General features: G+C 37.6%; 1 protein-coding gene across 1 annotated transcript in view; it reads right to left on the bottom strand.

Moving 5' to 3' along the window:
• Positions 1-25,130, bottom strand: part of LOC126259407 (ATP-binding cassette sub-family C member Sur) — a 377,896-nt gene that overhangs the window by 118,094 nt on the left and 234,672 nt on the right. Inside the window, exons 15-19 of the mRNA XM_049956187.1 lie at positions 23,536-23,846; positions 17,109-17,186; positions 16,282-16,382; positions 1,430-1,659; positions 979-1,206 (exon numbers count right to left, since the gene is read on the bottom strand). Of these exons, the coding sequence (XP_049812144.1) occupies positions 979-1,206; positions 1,430-1,659; positions 16,282-16,382; positions 17,109-17,186; positions 23,536-23,846 (948 nt within the window). The remainder of the gene's footprint in view (positions 1-978; positions 1,207-1,429; positions 1,660-16,281; positions 16,383-17,108; positions 17,187-23,535; positions 23,847-25,130) is intronic.

The raw sequence follows: 25,130 nt of genomic DNA, 5'->3' as shown, positions 1-25,130 counted from the left end.
GGAATTACAGCTGTTCTGTCCTGTGACAACAACAAGGGCTGGAACAGCTCTTTGTGGAACACATGTTCTGTAGATTGTGGACTTGAACCCAAGCACTGCTTTTCAGGACTCTCTTTCAGCATTTGCAACAGACAGTGACTGTTTTTTACAAATATCTTATGAAATTACATATATAGTTGACTCATGATATAAAATTTGTGCCCATATGTAACTAATTTCTTCGATCTTAAATCAGCGGGAATGAACTTATGACGCCAGCTGCGGTGGTCTAGCGGTTCTAGGCGCTCAGTCCGGAACTGCGCGACTGCTACAGTCGCAGGTTTGAATCCTGCCTCGGGCATGGATGTTTGTGTTGTCCTTAGGTTAGTTAGGTTTAAGTAGTTCTAAGTTCTAGGGGACTGATGACCACAGATGTTGAGTCCCATAGTGCTCAGAGCCATTTAAATCATGAACTTATGACATCAAGGGTAAACTATTTCAAATTTAACACAGATTTAGAAGACATCTGAGAAACTGTTTATGGCTGGTTGAAAAAATACTATATCTGGCAATTAAAAAGAGTCATTAACTCAAAGGCTGGTTTGAATATTACTGTTCTTGGGTAGCTGTATTATTATGGTTAAATACCCACAAAAACCACTGAATTAGGAATGGCTGACTAGTGACAGGAAGTCTATAGTGCAACATGAAATTCGAAGCACAGCATTATGTGATTCTGAGTCTTTCACAGACATACAGCATAAGTGAGAGTCACAATAACATAGTCAGTATAAAGCAAAGGATCAAATAAGGAAAAAAAGATCATACCTTCAAATTTGTACTTTGATTTCTTTTTTCCACAGCCACAAAATGAATTTATCATTTAGTTAATAGATTATTCTTCATAACTTTAATATTTACAACTGACATTCTTATTTTATTATAAGAATAAAAATATTATGTTTCTGCCTAACTTTTATGATCTGTCTCACTTCTTACCTTATCAATGACATTTGTATCTGTTGAGAACCTGTTTATTATTCTTCCAACAGGAGTTGTTTCAAAAAACTTAAGTGGGCATTTGAGAATATTGAATAACATTGCTTCATGCAAAATTCTTCTTGCTCTTGAGCCTGACAACTGCCCAATTGCATTGGAAGATAGCGACAACACAATTGACAATATGGACAGCCCTGCATAAATTTGGAAGTAGTGTGCTATGGAAGCCTATAACCAAAAAACTAACATAAGGTAAAGTAAAACACAGATCCCACAACAATGAATATTGAAGAAGTGAAATGCACATAACCAGTTACAAGAAATACATTGTGAAATGATTGATGAACTCTTATTACATAACTAATTAATCATGTAAAGAATCATGTGTTACATTAAGTCAATATATCAAAATAAAACAGTAGTTTTTAAGGTACATGTGTGTTTTACAAACCTGATTTTCAAAATTATCAACAGCTGAATCTGCCTGTTCACTCCACTCACTTAACCAGTAGTCTGTATATATTCTTAGACCCTGCCAAGAAAAAGTGAGAATTAAATAAGTTCCACCCACTAGAATCCCACAGGCCTTTAGATATTCAATGTAAAGCTTTTTGGGAATTTTTCCATATTCTCGTTCCTCATCTGAAGTCAATCTTCCTGAATTTTCTGCAGTTTCATCACCTGAATAAAAAAACAAATCCTGTAGAAGTCATAATAGACTGAGTAAAATGCAATGAAATTAAAAGATAATGTAAATGTGGTGAAAGAACACTAGCTTTTGAGAAAATACAGTACAAGAAGTACATTTTAATCACATGTTTGCATTCCACCCATATCCATTGTTTACCTTATACACACTCCTGGAAATTGAAATAAGAACACCGTGAATTCATTGTCCCAGGAAGGGGAAACTTTATTGACACATTCCTGGGGTCAGATACATCACATGATCACACTGACAGAACCACAGGCACATAGACACAGGCAACAGAGCATGCACAATGTCGGCACTAGTACAGTGTATATCCACCTTTCGCAGCAATGCAGGCTGCTATTCTCCCATGGAGACGATCGTAGAGATGCTGGATGTAGTCCTGTGGAACGGCTTGCCATGCCATTTCCACCTGGCGCCTCAGTTGGACCAGCGTTCGTGCCGGACGTGCAGACCGCGTGAGACGACGCTTCATCCAGTCCCAAACATGCTCAATGGGGGACAGATCCGGAGATCTTGCTGGCCAGGGTAGTTGACTTACACCTTCTAGAGCACGTTGGGTGGCACGGGATACATGCGGACGTGCATTGTCCTGTTGGAACAGCAAGTTCCCTTGCCGGTCTAGGAATGGTAGAACGGTGGGTTCAATGACGGTTTGGATGTACCGTGCACTATTCAGTGTCCCCTCGATGATCACCAGTGGTGTACGGCCAGTGTAGGAGATCGCTCCCCACACCATGATGCCAGGTGTTGGCCCTGTGTGCCTCGGTCGTATGCAGTCCTGATTGTGGCGGTCACGTGCACGGCGCCAAACACGCATACGACCATCATTGGCACCAAGGCAGAAGCGACTCTCATCGCTGAAGACGACACGTCTCCATTCGTCCCTCCATTCACGCCTGTCGCGACACCACTGGAGGCGGGCTGCACGATGTTGGGGCGTGAGCGGAAGACGGCCTAACGGTGTGCGGGACCGTAGCCCAGCTTCATGGAGACGGTTGCGAATGGTCCTCGCCGATACCCCAGGAGCAACAGTGTCCCTAATTTGCTGGGAAGTGGCGGTGCGGTCCCCTACGGCACTGCGTAGGATCCTACAGTCTTGGCGTGCATCCGTGCGTCGCTGCGGTCCGGTCCCAGGTTGACGGGCACGTGCACCTTCCGCCGACCACTGGCGACAACATCGATGTACTGTGGAGACCTCACGCCCCACGTGTTGAGCAATTCGGCGGTACGTCCACCCGGCCTCCCGCATGCCCACTATACGCCCTCGCTCAAAGTCCGTCAACTGCACATACGGTTCACGTCCACGCTATCGCGGCATGCTACCAGTGTTAAAGACTGCGATGGAGCTCTGTATGCCACGGCAAACTGGCTGACACTGACGGCGGTGGTGCACAAATGATGCGCAGCTAGCGCCATTCGACGGCCAACACCGCGGTTCCTGGTGTGTCCGCTGTGCCGTGCGTGTGATCATTGCTTGTACAGCCCTCTCGCAGTGTCCGGAGCAAGTATGGTGGGTCTGACACACCTGTGTGAATGTGTTCTTTTTTCCATTTCCAGGAGTGTATTTACATTCATCAGTATTATCTAGTAATTTTTTTTCTAATGCATTTTAGTTTGCCAACAATATTTAGCAGACTTTTCCTTTCTCTTTCCTTATCTAATATTTTCATGCTTAAAACGTTGTTATAAAAAAGACTGTATTTTCTTATGTTCAACAATTTTATTCATTTCAGTATAGCAGTATCATGAAGTAGTGGTGTAGCTTAGGTGAGTTAGTTTACTTTGTTCTGGTAATTTATCAATGAAAAAGTTAAATGAATATCTACCATTATATAAGAAAAAATGAAATAGATCACTCCAAGAATAAAATTCTCTAATGTGAGAGAAATATTGCTGTATAGTAAGCTACAATTTAACAGAAATCCATATTTTGTGATGAATATTATACAGATGTAGTAATAAAAGTTACATTAGTAGGAGAAGAGGATGGAGGGGAGGGACTGGCTAACCTACTCTTGTTCTCTTGTGAAATTTCTTTTTTTTTATGCTACATCACCATTGTACCAAATCTTTCATTCTGTCCCATTGGCTCATCTGAAAAAGCTGATTTAACTCCTGACCACAATGAGTGTGGTGTTGAGGTCAAGAGAATGGAAAAGGGTTACAATTTTCTGGCAAAAATTCTGGGTCCAGGATTTTATGATGATAACCAATAAACCATGAAAGTTTACTATAGAATTCCAGTTGTTTATTATGAAATAATATCAATTTTTCTGTGTCATCTAAATAATCCTTAACTCTGTAGTATGATTTACTTAAGACATACGCTTTAACTAACTTTTTAAATATTTTGATTTTATTTGTCCCTTTCACCACCTTGGAAAATTTACTGCACAGTTTTATTCCCTTGAAGAAAATGATGTTCTATGTTAGTCTGCCTCTTGTTCAATTATAATGAATGCTGCCATTTATCAGATAATTTCTGATGTTCTTCTGATTATGTAGTAATTTTCTGGTGAAACTCAGCTAATTTTACAAGGCTACTAATATCACAGAAATGAGTGACTGAAATAGGACACAAAAAAATTCATGTCACCCTTACTTGTTGTTGTTGTTGTGGTCTTCAGTCCAGAGACTGGTTTGATGCAGCTCTCCATGCTACTCTATCCTGTGCAAGGTTCTTCATCTCCCAGTACATACTGCAACCTACATCCTTCTGAATCTGTTTAGTGTATTCTTCTCTTGGTCTCCCTCTACAATTTTTACCCTCCACGCTGCCCTCCAATACCAAATTGGTAATCCCTTGATGCCTTAGAATATGCTCTACCAACCAGTCCCTTCGTCTTGTCAAACTGTGCCACAAATTTCTCTTCTCTCCAATTCTATTCAATACCTCCTCATTAGTTATGTGATCTACTCATCTAATCTTCAGCATTCTTCTGCAGCACCACATTTCGAAAGCTTCTATTCTTTTCTTGTCTAAACTATTTATCATCCACATTTCACTTCCATACATGGTTACACTCCATACAGATATTTTCAGAAACGACTTCCTGACACTTAAATCTATTTTAACTATATATGACCATGCAGCTTTGCTAGAATTGAAATGATAATTAAATGAACACCCTAGCTGCAAGCAGGCGTTGATACACTTCGTTGGGAGATCCCGGGTTCGAGTCCCGGTCGGGGCACACATTTTCAACATGTCCCCAACGAAGTGTATCAACGCCTGCTTGCAGCTAGGGTGTTCATTTAATTATCATTTCAACTTAAATCTATACTCGATGTTAACAAATTTTTCTTCTTCAGAAACGCTTCCCTTGCCATTGCCAGAATACATTTTATACCCTCTCTACTTCGACCATAATCAGTTATTTTGCTCCCCAAATAGCAAAACTCCTTTACTACTTTAAGTGTCTCATTTCCTAATCTAATTCCCTCAGCATCACCCGACGTAATTTGACTACATTCCATTATCCTCATTTTGCTTTTGTTGATGTACATCTTATATCCTCCTTTCACGTCACTGTCCATTCCGTTCAACTGCTCTTCCAAGTCCTTTGCTGTCTCTGACAGAATTACAATGTCATCGGTGAACCTCAAAGTTTTTATTTCTTCTCCATGGATTTTAATACCTACTCTGAGCTTTTCTTTTGTTTCTTTTACTGCTTGCTCAATATAAAGATTGAATAGCATCGGGGAGAGGCTACAACCCTGTCTCACTCCCTTCCCAACCACTGCTTCCCTTTCATGCCCCTCGACTCTTATAACTGCCATCTGGTTTCTGTACAAATTGTAAATAGCCTTTTGCTCCCTGTATTTTACCCCTGCCACCTTCAGAATTTGAAAGAGAGTATTCCAGTCAACATTGTCAAAAGCTTTCTCTAAGTCTACAAATGCTAGAAACGTAGGTTTGCCTTTCCTTAATCTATCTTCTAAGATAAGTCATAGGGTCAGTATTGCCTCACATGTTCCAACATTTCTATAGAATCCAAACTGATCTTCCCTGAGGTCAGCTTCTACCAGTTTTTCCACTCATCTGTAAAGAATTCATGTTAGTATTTTGCAGCCGTGGCTTATTAAACTGATAGTTTGGTAATTTTCACATCTGTCAACACCTGCTTTCTCTGGGATTGGAATTATTATATTCTTCTTGAAGTCTGAGGGTATTTCGCCTGTCTCATACATCTTGTTCACTAGATGGTAGAGCTTTGTTAGGCCTGTCTCACCCAAGGCTGCCAGTAGTTCTAATGGAATGTTGTATACTCCTGGGGCCTTGTTTCAACTTAGGTCTTTCAGTGCTCTGTCAAACTCTTCATGTAGTATCATATGTCGTATTTCATCATCATCTACATTCTCTTCCATTTCTATAATATTGTCCTCAAGAACATCGCCCTTGTATAGACCCTCTATATACTCCTTCCACTTTTCTGCTTTCCCTTCTTTGCTTAGAACTGGGTTTCCATCTGAGCTCTTGATATTCATGCAAATGGTTCTCTTTTCCCCAAAGGTCTCTTTAATTTTCCTGTAGGCAATATCTATCTTACCCCTAGTGATATGCTCCTCTACATCCTTACATTTGTCCTCTAGCCATCCCTGCTTAGCCATTTTGCACTTTCTGTCGATCTCATTTTTGAGACGTTTGTATTCCTTTTTGTCTGCTTCATTTACTGCATTTTTATATTTTCTCCTTTCATCAATTAAATGCACTGTCTCTTCTGTTACCCAAGGATTTCTATTAGCCCTCATCTTTTTACCTACTTGATCCTCTGCTACCATCACTATTTCATCCCTCAAAGCTACCCATTCTTCTTCTACTGTATTTCTTTCCCCTGTTCTTGTCAATTGTCCCCAAATACTCTCTCTGAAACTCTCTACAGCTTCTGGTTCTTTCAGTTTATCCAGGTCCCATCTCCTCAAATTCCCACCTTTTTCAGTTTCTTCAGTTTTAATCTACAGTTCATAACCAATAGATTGGGGTCAGAGTCCACATCTGCTCCTGGAAATGTCTTAAAATTTAAAACCTGGTTCCTGAATCTCTGTCTTACCATTATATAATCTATCTGAGACCTTCCAGTATCTCCAGGCTTCTTCCATGTATACAACCTTCTTTTATGATTCTTGAACCAAGTGTTACCTATGATTAAGTTATGCTCTGGGCAAAATTCTACCAGGCGGCTACCTCTGTCATTCCTTACTCCCATTCCATATTCACCTACTACATTTCCTTCTCTTCCTTTTCCTACTATCAAGTTCCAGTCACCCATGACTATTAAATTTTTTTCTCCCTTCACTATCTGAATAATTTCTTTTATCTCATCATACATTTCATCAATCTCTTCGCCATCTGCAGAGCTAGTTGTCATATAAACTTATACTACTGTGGTAGGTGTGTGCTTCGTATCTATCTTGGCCACAATAATGCATTCACTATGCTGTTTGTAGTAGATTACCTGCATTCCTATTTTCCTATTCATTATTAAACCTACTCCTGCATTACCCCTGTATTCACCTGACCAGAAGTCTTGTTCCTCCTGCCACCAAACTTCACTAATTACCACTATATCTAACTTTAACCTATCCATTTCCCTTTTTAAATTTTCTAACCTACCTGCCCAATTAAGGGATCTTACATTCCACACTCCGATCTGTAGAATGCCAGTTTTCTTTCTCCTGATAACAATGTCCTCCTGAGTAGTCCCCACCCAGAGATCTGAATGGGGGACTATTTCACCTCCAGAATATTTTACTCAAGAGGATGCCATCATCATTTAACCATACAGTAAGGCTGCATGCCCTCGGGAAATATTACGGCTGTAGTTTCCCCTTGCTTCCAGCCGTTCACAGTACCAGAACAGCAAGGCCATTTTGGTTAGTGTTACAAGGCCAGATCATTCAATGAAAAGGCTGCTGCCCCTCTTCAGGAACCACACGTTTGTGTGGCCTCTCAATGCACACAAGCTTCCCCACCAATGGCAAGGTCCATGGTTCATGGGGGAGCACTCTTACTTGAAAACATGAAATCACTAACTTTTATTTCCTTCTACATTTTTGAACCTCTGATTTCTTATATAATGCCCACCATGCACACAGCAAAGTCAGTTTCAAGCATAATAACAGAACTTGGCTTAGATAAAAATTGTATAATGATAGCTAGTCAAAAAATTATTTAGCAAACTCCAAATTTGAATAACAATAATGGAAATTCCTGGATGGAGCAACATGTGAAACAAAGGAAAGGCAACTACTCACCTATAGTGGATCGATGAGTGGAGGACAGAAACATAATAGAAAACACCTTTCCCTCTAGCTTTTGAGTGCTAGCTCTTTCTCTAACAGTAGTGCATACATTCACATCCACAGCCAGACAGACACCCAAATGCAACAAATGGCAATACTAATTATTGGTACTCGATTACTTAAAGAAGTTAACGAGTTGATGAAGGAGGGGAAGAGGTATGGAAGAACACAAGGTGAGGTACTGGGAAAGAGGCAGACCTTCGGACAGATGACTTTGTGACCACACAACAAGATGAAAGGAGAACACAGGGTACAACAAAAATAGATGTAAGAAGAGGGAGAGGGGGAAAACAGGGGAGGGTGCAAAAGGAGAGAAAGGTGAAGATGAAGAGGGAGAAAGGAAGGGGAGAGAGAAGGGAGAGGGGTTGAAAAGGGGGGAGAGGAGAGGTTAAGGGAGTGGGAGAATGTCTGGATGGGGAGGGGGGTGGGGAGAGGAAGTGTGGTGGGAGAAGACAGTGCATGATATAGATGGAGAAGGAGAGGTGGGGACAGAAGAGAGTAGGAAAAAGCCAAAGTGGGGCAGTGTGAAAAGATTGACAGAGGTTTAGGCCAGGAGGATCGCAAGAGTGCTGTATGTGTTGGAGAGATAATTCCCATCTGCATAGTTCTGAGAAACCTGTGCTGGAAGGGAGTATCCAAATTGCCTGTATAATGAAGCAGCTGTTGAAGTCATTTGTGTTGTGGTGTGCAATAAGTTTGGTAACTGGATGGTTAAGTTTGCATTTTGTTGCAGTTTAATTATGGTCATTCATGTGATTAGACAGTTGGTTACTTGGAACAACTCTTGCATTCAGCCCATGTCCACGGCCTGTCCATAAACACACCACCTCCTACCACAGTCCAGTTATAGGCATTTCTACCCAATAAAGGACAGGACCAAGTGTGAAAGCAGCCATGTTATATATCAGCTATGCTGCAATCACTCAACAGCATTCTATGTGGGCATGACAAGTAACCAACTGTCTACTCGCATGATTGGCCATCGCCAAACTGTGGTGAACTGCAGATTCGCCCATCCAGTTGCCGAAAATGCAGCACACGCAACACAAATGACTTCAACAGCTGCTTCACTATGCGTGTTGTTTGGATACTCCCTTGCAGCAAAAGTTTCTCTGAGTTGTGTAGATCAGAATTGTCTCTCTAACACATCCCGTGCTCTCACAATTGCTCTGGCCTAAACCTTCACTAACCTGCTCTCACTGCCTCATCTTGCTTTTTCCCTTCTCTCTTTTGTCCACACCACTCCTTTTCCATCCAGAAAGTGAACTGCCTTCTTCGTACCTTCTCCCTGTCTCACCCCCCCCCCCGCCCCCCCAAATGCAGGCATTTTTCCTCCCCTTCCCTCTCTCTTGCTCTCTCTCCCTTTTCAGCACTTTTCCCTTGTCTCTCCCCTCCCTTTTTTCCTCTTCATCTGCACCTTTCTCTCCTTTGCCACCTCCCATTTTTCTCCTCTCCCTCTTTCTATATATCTTTTCTGTGCTCCATGCATTGATCTGCTATAGATTTCTGTTTACTAATATGCAACACCACTGTTGAAGTGCACGCACATTTCTCTCTTGTTCTGTTCAGTTGGAAAATGTTCAATGGTGAAAGTTCAAACCTGAGGGCAGTCAGAAGGTTCAGTGCCCTGAATAAAGCATATATGTTCCTTCATGATATCATACTTCTTGTAATATTACAGCAAGTTGAAACATCCAGAATTATTGCTTGAAATAATAAGCTTTTAATAAATATGATACAAGAAAAAGCTTATTTTTCAGTACATCTAATCAAAGTAGCACTCATACATATGTATATACACTACAGCATCATTACCTATTATTTTATGTTCTATCTGTGTTCTTCAATTCAGCTACAGGTAAATAGGCTAAGTGTAATTTATTGAATTTATACTTCCCTCTTTGCTCCATCAATACACAAATTAAATGTCAATGGTGATGATGAGCAACTTTCCTTGATTTTCTACTCATGTATCTATTTATTTATTTATTTATTTATCATGCCACCAGTGTTGATTATTCCAGTCTGTTTCACATAACAGAATGGCTTACCTTTCTTATCCCTGTAATCAATACCGCACATGCTAAGGATGGCATAAAATGGAGTTCAGTTGTAAATTCTGTCTGGACAAGGGATGCAAAACACAACTGCTGACTTGAATATGATGGTTTCCATGACTCATTATATCAACATAAATTTTTGTAATTGTTCTGGTATAATGATAAGGATTGTATTAAGTTGGTGCATAAGTTCATAGCGTTTTTGTTTTGCATGTTGGTATTCCAGCTGCTCTGGGTTTATTTGTTGGTTGTCATTTTTTATTTGTAGTTCCCTGTTGCTATGTGAGTTTACATATGTTCATTATGTCATTTGTAGAAAGTGAGTGAATGGTGGACACTAGAAAATGGAGTGCCAGGTGGAGAAATTGGAACATTTCAAACATAGTTTTCTGTTTGAGTTAAATAGAGGTGTGATGGTGGATGAGGCTTCCAGAAACATTTTGCCAAGGATGGGATGATGCCATCAGACAGAGCATGGCAGAAAAATGGTTTTCTCATTTTCAGGAGGATCATTTTTTATATTAGTGACTCTCCACATTCAGGAAGTTCTATGGGGTTTGATGAAGACCATTTAAACATATTAATCCACAATGATCCACATCAGTGTACTCGAGAACTGGCAAATGTGATGAACTGTGATCATTCCACCATCATGCAACATATGTATGCTGTGGGGGATGTTCAAATTTGGGTGTATGGGTACTCATGAACAGCACCATCTAGTCCAATCCTGTATCATTACTGGTGACTAGAAATGGTGCCTTTATGCTGACACAAGAAAAAAATAAAGGAATGGGTAAACCCAAATACAGCAACTACTCCCTGTACAAAGACCTGTATGCATCCACAAAGGATAACATTATACACCTGGTGGAACAGTGATGGTGCAGCATACTAGAAACCGCTTACCCAATGTGTATCCATCACTGCAGTCCAATAACAGTCCACGATAACCCCTGCCACACTCTGCTAAACTGACAAAAACATTATACAGGAGTTTGGTTGAGAAGTCATTCCACACCCTCTTTATTCACTTCGTTTTGTGCCTTCTTCACATTTTCATTTTTTTTTTTTTTTTTTTCACTCTCTATCAAGCAACCTTCTAGAAACTTCCGTTCTGGATGAAAATTTGCTCCAAAGATGCCTTGATGAGTTCTTGGCCTCAAAACCACATTTCTACAGTTGCAGAATCAAAAAGTTACCCCAGGATAGGCAGACTGTTGTAAACAGTGAAGGAGAATATATTATTGATGACTAAAGCCTTCCGTTCAACTGTTGTGTTTACTAAACTTATGGACAACAGCTACAAACTTATGCACCAACCTAATAGAAACAAAGTGTGAAATCTTTTAATGCACAGTCGGAGATGACAAAGCTGATGGAGGCTGACCTAGCACACACTGCTGTTTTACATGTTGGAACTATCAGCAGATGCGGCTTCACCAGGCATGACCTATATTGCAATGGGGATGAGAAGGGGAAATTGGTAGTGTTAATTGGAACCAAATATTGCATAAATCTTGAAACACACATGGTCAAATTTAACTTCATGTTCTTACAATTAGGACATCCATACCATTTTGTATGATTTAGCACCAAAATATTTAATACACAGCAAGATCATGAGAAGAAATAGAAATATCAATGAGTAGTGAGACACATCAATGAGTAGTGAGGCATCGGATGTTTTTATTTAGACAGAACATATGCTGAATGAAAATGAATGGTCTACAGCCTACAGACACACTAATACAGTTATATAGCTCTGAAGATAAAAGATGGCAAACTGGAATATAGCAATGAAGTTAAGGACAAAACTCAGTGGACAGTGCAAAATTCCAAAAAGGTAAATGACTGATATTAGGTTAATTTAAACAGTTTAATAAAAGTTTTAAAATTGCTTTTAAGGAATCCCAATATACAGTAATGCAGCTGATCTAAATACAAATGAAATGGACGATAACAATTGTACAAAAGGTTTCTATGAGATTTACAACTTTACATTAACACTGCATAGTCCAACAATATGTTATCAAAAATTAAAAAATATGTAGGTAGATCTTGATAAGATTTCAGTGATGCAAAAACTGGCAGCTTGCTTTAAATGTACAGAAATGTAAAATTGTGCATTTCACAAAACACAAAAAAGTGGTATCTTATGGCTGAAATGTCAGTGAGTCACCACTGTATTCAGTCAACTCCTACAAACACCTGAGGGTAACAGTTTGTATGGATAGGAAATGGAATGATCACATAGGCTTAGGTATAGGTAGTGGCAGACTTCAAGAAACTGCTTACAAAACTCTTGTGCATCTAATCTCAGAATATTGCTTAAGTTTGTGGGATCCATACCAAACAGCAGTGACAGGAGATATCAGTTGTACTCAAAGAAGTGACAGCAAAAAATGGTCACAGGTTTGTTTGACTGATGGAAGAACATCACAGAAATGTTGAACAACATGGATTAGCTGATACACAAGGATGTGTTTTGGGACTGCAGCTACATCATGTTGACTTGGATTGGCAGATACATGAAGACAGACACTAATTATCCTGCAACAGCCTATATACAAAGCCTCAACAAATGGAAATGAAGAATTTAAAATGATAGTTCAGCTGCCAATGTATCACACTTGTAGGTACCTGGAAGACAAGTGTAAACTAATTTCAGCTCTACACAGACAGATTTAGCAGTTTTTCTTCCCATGCACCATATGTGATTGGAATATGAAGAAACCCTAACATGTAGAAAATGCTTAGCACCTTCTGCCAAACATTTCACATTGGTTTGTGAGGATTAATGTACATGTAGATGTAATTATTTATGTACTAGAGGGAAAGTAGCAGTTGCAAGCAATAAATACAGAAATTTTGAATTATTATGGTAAAACAGTTTAATAAACAGATGCCAACATGACTAAAAATGAATTTGTGGAGGAAAGATAGACAAAACCAGAAAACTTAAGGAAATTACAAATGTTAATGACGTCAGAAAACTAGAGAGGAATTTGTTAATCTGAAACCATGAGAAAGGATGACAAGTCTTCTGCTTAACATTAAACTAGTATATAAACACCGAGTAAGCGGCTAACTATACACACAGTTGTAAATAAAGTGAAGAGCAAAAAATGCAGTGTAACAAATATTATAAAGTCAAGGGGAGCAGTAACAGGAGCACATGAAAACCCATGACAGTTCTTATGTTTACAGGGAGGAAAAGAAGCACACAGCAAGTTAATAACAGAAAGTAAATCCAGCTTCTGCTAAAATGAACTTGCAATCTCAAGTAATATTTTGGAGAGTTTATGGTCTCATGTAAATACAGACACAAAATTGAAAGAGACAATGATGATATTATATTGGGGAAGATAGAGAATGAGAGGAGGAGCCAAGTTGAGGTTAGTCCCATTTTTAATGTATACAATGTTGGAGTAGTTGACAGCCTCACAAATGACAGCTCTCCAAAAGTAAAGTAGGGCAAGTAGCATTCACACTGTAAAAGAATTCTTCCTCTTGCTTCCAACAAATGAAGGCAGTAAAAATAGCCAACTTTTCAAAAATAAAATAAAATTTTGAGAGTCTAGCAGGTACATCAGCTAAGCCAGCAAATGGTTGCTCATGTTTGCTGATCAGGCTAATGATTGTTCTGATTAATTCAATCATTGTAGAGCACTTTCTACTGCCTTTTAAAAAACTATAGGAATAAGAAAAACCCTGGAGTGATAGGCCAATTAGTAATAACAAATCTTTGTTAAAATAGTGGAAATTGTGATTTAAGAAAGAATGTAGAATTTCACAGAAACAAAAACAACATTCTGAATGAGGTACAGGTTTGTTTATTAAGTTAGATATACCAGCAAATTTTTTAGTTCCTCTAATAGAAAGACTATATAAGCATATGAAAGTCTGTACTTTGTTCCTTGACATTTCAAAGCCAGTTGATTGTGTTAGCCACAACAGTCTTATTGCTGAAGAAAAGCAGAAACATTCCAGGGAAATTCTTATGTAAAAGAAAAAAATATTATTGTAATTACAAAATAAATAAGACAGAAAACCACCATATGACAAACTCCAGAATGTAAAAGCACTAGGACAGTTCATACTAGCCCAAGACAGCATCTTTCTAAAAATAAAAAAATTAAAAAAGCAGGATTGTGAACAGATTGAAAGGGTAATTTACCAAATTTTGAATTGTACATCAGTATAGAGCTATCATCAAAAGAACAGGGAGTATTCTATTTGAAGAACCCAGTTTAGTAGGAAATAAAGAAATTCATAAGAAAATTAAAAGCCATAAACCTACTGGAAGTGATGAGAAATGAAAAAAGAGATTTGGAAGTTCAATGAATTTGTGTTTAAGAGCAGCCTCTAAAAATTATTACACTACTGTCTGAAAGAATTAAAAAGAAGTTGGTATTTCAGAACAAATTTTCGCTCTGCACTGGAGTGTGTGCTGATTTTAGGTGGTATGCACCCTGCATATAAAAAGGGAGATCTAACATATTGTTCAAACTATGAAGGATTTGTGCTGTTGAACACAAATTACAAATATTTATTTTTAGCAAAGACACGACTATATTCTTAAGTTTACCTAAATGATGCCCAATTTGGATTTAGATCAGACAGATCCATAATTCACAATGCATACTTTCTAAGGATGTTGCAAGAAAATTTTAAAATAGCTTTTCATAATATTAACAACAATGGGAGAAGGAGGGATTGCTACTTACCATATAGAGGAGGCACTGAGTCACAGACAGGCACAATTAAAAATATCACTATAATATTAAAGCTTTTGGATAAAGACCTTGTTCTGCAATAGAAAACATGCACGTTCACACAAGCTCAGCTCATCCATACATGGTAACTGTCTCAGGGCACTCGAGCCTCAAAGCTCTAGTGCTTTGAGACAGTTACCACGTATGCATGAGTTGTGTTTCTGTGCATGTGTTTTCTAGAGCAGAGGAAGGACTTTATCTGGAAACTTTAACATTTTAGTAGTCATTGTCATTGTGTCTGTCTGCAACTCAATGCCTCCTGTATATGATGAGTAGCAGTCTACAATTTCCATATTGTTGTTGTTTCATCCAGGTCTTTCCATTGCTTTGTAGTATTAACATAAAAAATTTATGGAAATGTGTGAGATGACTTGGTTTCCCAATAAAATTTATGATTTTAATAAAATTCTGCTCTTTGAACTCAAAATACAAAATAAAAGTTGCATTTGAGGTCAAAACATGAGTCAAACAAGCAATTCACTATCTCCATTTGTATTAAATATTATAGGCCCCTAATTATCAAAAGAACTGAAAAAGTAAAATTATTACAAAATGCAGCAATATTAAGATCTTCACATATACTGATAGCACTGTTCTATTAGCTGAAAATGAGAATGAGTTAAAGTTCTTACAACACAAATAATAACTGCTGTGGAAGTTATAGGCCTTCAGAAGAATAGAGTTAAAACTATGTACTTCATCTTAATTTGTCACTCAAAAACTAATTATGCACTGCCAATTAATAACACAATTTTTGCTAAGAGCAATGAATTTAATTAATTTGGCATCCTGATAACCTCTGATGACATCAATGAAATTTGCAACAGCCAACTTAGAATGTTTTGAATAATAATTGCAGATATGGTTTTAATAATGAAATATCAGCATGCACATCTATTTTACTTCATCATAATTTGGGGAATGCAGCAATTAGACTGGTTAGTGAAGCTACAAAAGAAGGCACCCCAATAGCCATTGTTATTTAGAGCTGTACATGTAGACTGTCCCTTCATTGTTCATAAAAGAAACAACTAACATGCTTAAAGAACATAGCACTACAGCTTGAAATTCAGTGCTTAATTCAGTTACCTGCAAGTACACAATATACTACTGAAGAAAGCATGCAGAGGAAGAAGTGGAGTGAGTGAAGTGGTGTGCATAAGATGGCTTATAAATATCCTATACATGGAATGAATCTTTCACTCTGCAGTGGAGTGCGCAGTGTTATTAACCTTAATGGCAAATTAAAACATATTCCAAACAGATTCAAATTAGAACCCTTGAAATGCACTGGCACTGTTCGCATCATAAATGTAATATCCAGCAAAGAGAAAAATATTATTCATGCATCACTCTTTTTGTCATCAGCAATCCACATCAAAATGTCACAAACCTTCACTATTTGTTAGAGAGCCACTTGGATATTAACAAGTAATGTGCAACTTACACAAATCATCATCTTCACTTAAGTCATCACTCAAACTAGAAGTTGTTGAGAGTAGCCGTCTAGCTGGTTGTTGCTCCTGTTCTGTTACTGATGTGGTGGATCTGTCAAAGAGTAACTGTTTATCACTTACAAGATTTCAAACAGGAAACATGTGTTAATTTTTACATATGATTTCTCTATTAAAAGCTCTCATGTAGTTTTAAGCAAGTGTAGATATCAAAATAATATTTATAATATTGAACACCTGAGTTATATATCCTGTACTTATTAAGTATCATAAAATATTTTATCAACTTAGAAGGAGAGACAGCATTGGTCATATCTTTTGTTTTATTAACCACAAAATCGATTTTCGGTCACTTAGTGACCATCCTCAGTGCTGTAATATATAATTTAAATTGGTAGGCACTGGTGTCAACAAGCTTAGAGCGATCACATAAACTGAGAACTGAGCTTGTTGACACCAGTGCCTACCAATTTAAATTATATATTACAGCACTGAGGATGGTCACTAAGTGACCGAAAATCGATTTTGTGGTTAATAAAACAAAAAATACGACCAATGCTGTCTCTCCTTCTAAGTATATCCATTATCTGGTCATGGTGCACAGGACACTCCATGGAGTCACCAATCAATAATATTTTATCAAGTTACTAGATTTTTTTGTAAAATACAGAAACAGTAAGAAATAATTTATAAGACCTACATATTCAAAAAAGATTTTCCACTATGTGAAAACATGAGTTTGACAATAATTTAATTTCAAATTAATTCAAAAAAGCATTGAATACTTAAGTTTAAATTTAAAAACACATATTACACTCACTTAAATGAAGTAGATGATGCCAGTTTCTTCAGGACACCCTTATCTTTCGCAGCAGCAGGAGGAGTAATAGGAACTGGCCTCAATTTTAAAAAAAAGAAGAAAAAAATAGTGAATGACATCTACATGTATTATATCATACTGCAAGTTCCTTGGGGACAGCAATAACAATGCATGCTAAGAAACAGATGTACATAATTTTATTTTGATGTCCTGTGTGAATAACAGTGCAATGTGTGGTGAAGGAGTGTGCAGTTCAATGAAAATACTTTCTAAGGTTTCTCACATCTGGACGATATAGAAGACATATGTGTCTGAAATGAACATTATATCGCAGATCAAAAACATTACAATACCCAAGTATTATAATTAATCTGCCCTAATCAGCTGTAATGAGTACTCCTAAATGTTGTGGCTAGGACTCAGAGAAGGTCTATCACAAACCATCACACTTGGTGTGTGTATGTGATATGCCTTTCCGCTATGCAAGCTGCCAGACTGCTGTCATCATGGTAGAATCTAACATATATGGGTCATTACTGTAGGACAAGTTGAAGTAAAAATAATGTATTTCCACTCAGCATGTCTGTGGCAGTACCCACATGCCCATTACAGTATGAATATTTTTGATGATGTGCCACCAGTATGGTCTACTGCAAGGAGTTTTGAACCACTGATGTGAAAAGGTCCAGATCCATTGCAGTGCTCTGACATGGAGCCAAAAGCGTGGAACCAGCTGTATGATCTGTTACGGCCATGCTGACAAGGTACCACTCACTGCTCTATGTGGTCACACTGTGTGGACAAATATCTAATTCTTATTGTGGATAACCTGCTTACACTCACTAGTTATGTACATAGATAATAATCATATCAGCATGGCCTGTACAAGCTGAAGTCTCACATTTGGCAAGCTTATTTTCCAGAGATGGTCATTCTATTGTGTTCACACTCACAAACATAATGTTATTGCACCGTTTCACATCAACAAGCAAAACTGGCTCTTATTTTCACATTTCTGTTTTATTTGATCGCTGTTCACATTTTCTGAGCAGTGTGACAGACTTCTCTAGCTGCATAGGGTATGGTGTCACTGGTCCTACATGTGGGCCATGTCTCTGCAGTGTTAATCACTGCAGGCCGGAGTGGCCGAGCAGTTCTAGGCGCTACAGTCTGGAGCCGCGTGACCTCTACGGTCGCAGGTTCGAATCCTGCCTCGGCATGGATGTGTGTAATGTCCTTAGGTTAGTTAGGTTTAAGTAGTTCTAAGATCTAGGGGACTGATGACCTCAGAAATTAAGTCCCATAGTGCTCAGAGCCATTTGGACCATTTGGATATTAATCACTGTTTTATTTTATTTTGGAACAGAAAATAATTTATAATACATTGTTTGTATATATGGTATAGGAAAAGGGATAAACATAATTAATTTGTAAAAGCCTTAATGGCTGAATGCTTTAATTGTGAGAGTCTTTTTGTTGTGCCTATCTGCGACTCAGCATCTCTGCTATATTGTGAGTAGCAATTTTCCTTTTCAAATATTGTCACATAATAATAAATACTGACATACTACCTAGCTTGTACATTTGATAGCAGTAGTTATTAAGTGAGACTACCTCATCAACGCAATCAAAGTAAATTATTGTGCAATCAACAATGGAAAATCCAGGATGGAATTTAACAATATTATGAAAAGGATACTTGTTACTCAACATATAGCAGAGATGCTGAGTTGCAGATAGGGACAGCAAAAAGACTAACAGTCTTTTTGTTGTGCCTATCTGTGACTCAGCATTTTTGCTATATGTTGATCAGAAAATATCCTGTTCATAATATTGTTAAATTACAGTATAATGTAACATGACACATGCAATAATCAACAATGTTTGATAAATGAGGTTTCCTTATTATGATGTTCCAGAAATTCAGAGACAGAGAAGAAGCAGGTGTCAAGCAAGAAATGTTTCAACTTTAGCTTCAATGTATTTAATGTCAGTGAGCATTTCAGGGAAGAAGGCATATCATTATACAACATAACTCCACTATATTACACTCATATTTTGCGTAAGTTTGTAATTACTGTGTTTGCGTTTAGGTTAAGATCCTGCCTAATTTCACACAGGTATAAATCATAGTTATGTTTGAAGATGTTTTCCGTTTTGAGAGGCTCTATTTCATAAAAATTAGTATGTCATAAATGAGCAAACATGGTTGAGGCAGTATTTTCAGAATTTGAGAAAGAGTTCAACAGGAATCCCTGCAGTTTGCTTCATTTATCACTCTGATAATCTTTTCCTGTATTTAAAAGGTTTTTTGTTTTTCTTTTTTGTAAATTGTGGAATTCCTCCAAAAAATTATTCCATGCATCAGTACTGCTTGTGTACTATCCTGAAACATTGTTATCAGTGATGAGTAGCTTATGTTTTGAGCAAGAATCCTAACAGCATACATAAGCATATTCAGTTTTTTATTTAGATTTTTCAGGGCCATCTTCCACTTCAAATCCTCCTGAATATGTAAACCTACAAATCCTGTATGACACAAATTTAGGAAAAAATGTTCCTCAGAAGATTAACAGCCTTCATAAATAAAGAAAGGCTGATAAATGACTCACAACATAGATTCACAGCTGGAAAGTCAACCCAATCAGCAATTTTTGCCATTTTAAATTAAATACTAACAGCAGTAAATGATAAGCAACGTGTATCTGGAATATTTCTTGACCTTAGTAAAGCCTTCCATTTTACTGATCATGAAATATCTTGCATAAGTCAAGTGACTATGGAATTAAAGGCCAGTCTAAAAGGTGGCAATCATATGTCAATAGTCATCAATAGGATACAGAAATAAAGTAAAAAGACATTGAAACCTAGTTATTGCAATGCTGAGCACAAAATAATCAAGTATATAGTCCCACAAGGGTCAATTCTGGGACCTGACCTAAAAAAACACAGTGAAACACAAAAAAATTCTAGTTTTTGCAATAACAAGCAAAAAAAAGGAGCTATGGAATTGAACAACAGTCAGTTCTGGGACCTGTCCTCAAATAAAAAGACAGTGAAACATGAAAAATTTCTAGCTTTTGCAGTAATGAGTGAAATATCCAAGTATGGGGTCCCACAATGTTAGTTCTGGGACCTGTCCTATTTCTGCTGTATGTAAATAACTTGGCTGACAAAATACATGATGGGACCACAGTACTCTTTGCAGGTGACACTAATGTCCTAATTAATCACACTGTGAGAAAAATCTGCAGGAAAGTGCAACATAAGTTTCACATAGTTCAGCACAGTGACTCAGTACCAACAGGCTCATTATAGATTCTGAAAGGTACTGGGAATTAGCTTCCACACCACAAAAAATCTCCAACCTGCAAGACCTGTTTAGGAAACTTTAGAAAGGAAAATGGATAGGTTGTAGTTAGATATAGCTGGAATTAATGAAGTTCAGTGACAAGAGGAACAGGACTTCTGGTCACATGTGTATGGGTTTATAAATACACAATCAAATATGGATAATTTTAGTCTAGTAATTAATAAGAATATAGGAACACAGGTCAGCTACTATCAACAGCATAGTGAATGCATTATCACAGCCAAGATAGACATGAAACCAACACCCTCCACTGTCAAATGAAGAGATAGGAAAAATGCATGATGAGATAAAATAGTTATGAAAGAGGAAAATTCAGTTGTGAATGGGACACTGGAATTTGATAGTAGGAAAAGGTACAGAAGGAAAAATAGTAGGTAAATAGACTGGGGGAAAGGAATGAAAGAGGAAGACACCTGGTAGAATTTTGTACAGATCATAATTTAATTATCACTAACACTTGGTTTAAGATTAATGAAAGAAGGTTATATATGTGGAAGAGACCTGCAGACCCCTGAAGGTTTCAGATTGATCATATAGTGGCAAGAGAGTGACTTCAGAAGCAGGTTTCAAATTGTAAAACATTTTCAGTGGCAGATGTGAAGTGTGAACACAATTGGTTGGTTGTGAACGATATATTGAAACTGAACAAATTAGAAAAAAGTAGATGTTACCTGGATAAGTTGAAAGAACCAGAGTTTGTTGAGTTTCAGCGGTAAACAGGGGACAGGAATACAGGGTACTGAAACAGGGGACAGGAATACAGTACAAGATGAGTGGGTAGTGTTGAGAGATGAAATAGTGAAGGCAGCAGAGGATCAAATAGGTAAAAAGCAAGGCCTATTAGAATCCTTGGATAATACAAGAGAAAAGGAATTTAACTGATAAAAGAAGAGAATATAACAATGTAGCAAATGATGCAGGTGAAAGGGAATACAAACATTTAAAAAATGAGATTGTCAGGAAGTGCAAACTGGCCAAGCAGGAATGGCTAGAGGACAAACGTAAGGATTTAGAAATGTATTTCATCACGGGAAAGATAGATGCTACCTACAGGAAAGTTAAAGAGCCCTTTTGCTGGAAATAGAAGCAGCTGTATGAATATCAATGGCTCAGATGGAAAAGCAGTCCTAAGTGAAGAAGGGAGAGATGAAAGGTGGAAGGAATATATAGAAGATCTATACAAGGGAGATAAACATGAAGGCAATATTATAGAAAAGCAAGTGGTTGGAGATGAAGGTGATATAATACTATGAGAAGGATTTGACAGATCTCTGAAAGATCTAAGTCAAAGCAAAGCCTTGGGTGCAGACGATAATCCATCAGAACTACTAACAGCATTAGAAGAGCCACCTAGTGGGCAAGATATATGAGACAGGCAAAATACACACAGACTTCAAGAAGGACATAATAATTCCAATTCCACAGAATCAGTTGCTGATAGGTGAGAAAAATACCAAACTATCAGTTTAATAAGTCATGGTTGCAAAATACTAACACAAATCCTTTACAGAAGACTGGAAAAACTGGTAGAAGCCGACATCAGGGAACATCAGTTTATCTTAAACGATAGACTAAGGGAAGGCAAACCTAGATTTAAAGCTTTTCTAGATTTGGAGAAAGCTTTTCTTTAGACAATGTCAACTGAAATACACTCATTGATATTTTGAAGGTATCAGGGATAAAGTTCTGGGAGTGAAGGCCATTTACAACTTTTACAATAATCAGGTGGCAGTTACAAGAGTTGAAAGGCATAAAAGGGAAGCAGTGGCAGAGGAGAAAGGATTGTAGTCTATCCCTGATGTTATTCAATCTGTACAGTGAGTGAATAGTAAAGAAAACCAAAGAACAATTTGGAGAAGGAATTAAACTTCGGGGAGATGAAATAAAAACCTTGATGTTTGCAGAAGACATTGAAATTCTGTCAGAGACAGCAAATAACTTGGAAAAGCAGTTGAATGGGATGAACAATGTTTTGAAAGGATGATATAAGATGAACATCAACAAAAGCAAAATAAGAGTAATGGGATGTAGTCAGATAAAATCAGGTATTTGTGAGGGAATTAGATTAGGAAACAAGGCACTTAAATTAGTAGATAAGTTTTCATATTTGGGCAACAGAATAATGGATTATAGCGAAAGTCAACAAGATAAAAAGTGTTTACAGGCAATGTCAAGAAAAATGTTTTTGAAGAAGAGAAATTTGTTGACATCAAATGTAAATTTAAGCATTAGGAAGTTACCTTCTATAGGTATTTCTCTGGAGTTCAGCCATGTATGAAAGTGACAAGTGGATCATAAGCAGTTTAGACAACAAAGGAATAGAAGTTTTGAAATGTGGTGCTACGGAAGATGGCTGAAAATCACATAACTAATGGGGAGATACTGAACAGAACTGGGTAGATTAAAAGAAGGGATTAGTTAAGGGGATACAGTCTGAGACATCAAGGGATCACCAGTTTAGAGTTGGTGAGAAATGTGGGAGGTAAAAATAATAGAGGGAGACCAAGAGATGAACACAGTTAGCAAGTTCAAAAGGATGTAGGTTACATTAGTCACACAGAGATGCCAAGGCTTGTACAGAATAGAACAGCATGGAGAGCTGCATCAAACCAGTCTTTGGACTGAAGATCACAACAACAACTTGTTAGATAACTGAGCATTTTGCAGAGGCCTCTTTGAAGATTGTTAAATTTTAACACATACTTCCCAACACATTTACCCATGAATGGTATTTGTTGCCATTAATAAAAGTCCTTCTGAGTTTTTCTTTGATTTCTGTAACAATAATACAGGATGGAAAAATAATTTCCATGTGGACTTTGCCTTCTTACCTAGGACTGAATATGGGTATTTTTTAATCTGGTGCAGAGGTCTTCAGCAACCTCTCATTAGGCATATAGCAAGAAAGTAGATTTATTTAAAACTGAATTATGTATACTACTGAGTAACTGTAAATGTAAATGTGGCAAAGGATTATACAACAATTTATTGTTGCATAAGTTACTATCATACAGAATGTAAGTGTTCATATAAAACTTATTTTCTATGATTTACCTTGAAAGTATTGGTATAAACTGGCCATTAGTAATAGCTGGAGATGAGAGTTGCCTCACAACAGGGAAAGGAATATTTTCCACTGTTCTATTGGCCTGCAGTGAGGACATTCGAAGGACAACTTTGTGACGTGCTGGAGGTTCTATTAATGTTGATGCCCTTGCCCGCCTTCCACGAAGAATATCTTGTTCATTTGGACAGATAAATTCATCTTGATATTCATCTGTTGGAAGTGGAAGATCATGTGTCAGATGTCTCGAGCCACCAAATGCATTCTTCTGTTTCCGGAATGGCACAAACTGTGGTAATCCCTGTGTGCAAAAGGATTGTTAGTTTATAAGGGTAGCATTAAACAGGAAGGAATAGATTTACTTAAAATTAATTATATCTGTAAATGAGTAAACATTAAAATAACAGTGGTTATAGTTTACAAAAATAAAATCCATTATTATAAATCTGAATTGCTGTAAAAATAGATATGCCAGTTTGGTTTACAACTGATTTCCCATTTACTAACTTATGTAGTTGATAGGAAGAGAAATTAACTACTTCTATTGAGCATGAACAGACATAGTTCATCTACATTTTTTAAAAGTAAAAATACAATACGCAAATTATAAAGTAAAATCCTTTACAAATTAATTGCAATCTTAATTAAACATAAAACTTAGCTGAATACAATATTTTTAGTTTACCCTCCAAGTGAAAGAATAAATAAATTCTTATGTGAACCCACTCTTGAATGAGAAATGTAAATTTGCTCGCAGGAGAAACATTTTTTCTCAGATCCATTTAACAGACTATGCCTACATATCACTCCCTTTCCTCCTCTATCCCCACCCTCTTTCCTGAAGGTGTTAAGATTGTCCTGGTCCCACAGCACTATTTGTTTCAGATATTATATGATATGTGTACCATGTTTGGTTGAAGATTCTCCGCATCAATGAGAGTTCAGTTTCACCTATGAAGCTGTATGCTTTCTTAATAAATTGCACTGATCAACTCTTCTCAGAACATTAGGTGAGTAGGTTGAGAAGTTTCCTGTTGTCTTCCGGCAAAGTGTTGGGATTCTGTCAGATGCTATTACTTGTATATTCCAAGTCATGTCTTATAGCTTCTGGAGTACCACCAGTTTGGTCAATCACAGGTGAAATGAGAGTCTTGGGCAGTTGGGACAGAGTTCATGAGAAAATGTCTGCACTTTGTGTCTTGGGGGGTCACTATTCCATCCTGTCCATTAACGGCACTCCAGGTAGGAATTCCTTCTGACATGTGTTTGATGTTACATGATCCCAAGTGCAGGGTGAGGTAGAAGCTGCTGTTCTTGTTCACTAGATTTCCATGCATTCTTATTTCAAAGGCTTTCTTGATTATCGAATTACAGAAACCCATGACAAAACATAGCATCTTTGGGTCTGTGAAGTTGAATGTGTATCCTCGACGATGTGCTCCACAATCCATGGGGTGCAGCATTCCTTTTTGCTGGTGTATTGGTGGCCTTTCTTGCACATGATCCAATACATACCATGTGTTTTCAGAACTAAATAATTTTTTATGGTGCCCAGCATGCTCTTAATTTTGCATACGTGGAGAAA

The sequence above is a fragment of the Schistocerca nitens genome, chromosome 1 (assembly GCF_023898315.1).
Source record: "Schistocerca nitens isolate TAMUIC-IGC-003100 chromosome 1, iqSchNite1.1, whole genome shotgun sequence".
Taxonomy (NCBI): Eukaryota; Metazoa; Arthropoda; class Insecta; order Orthoptera; family Acrididae; genus Schistocerca; species Schistocerca nitens.
The sequence above is the reverse complement of the archived record's forward strand: the minus strand, read 5'-3'. Positions and strand labels throughout refer to the sequence as shown.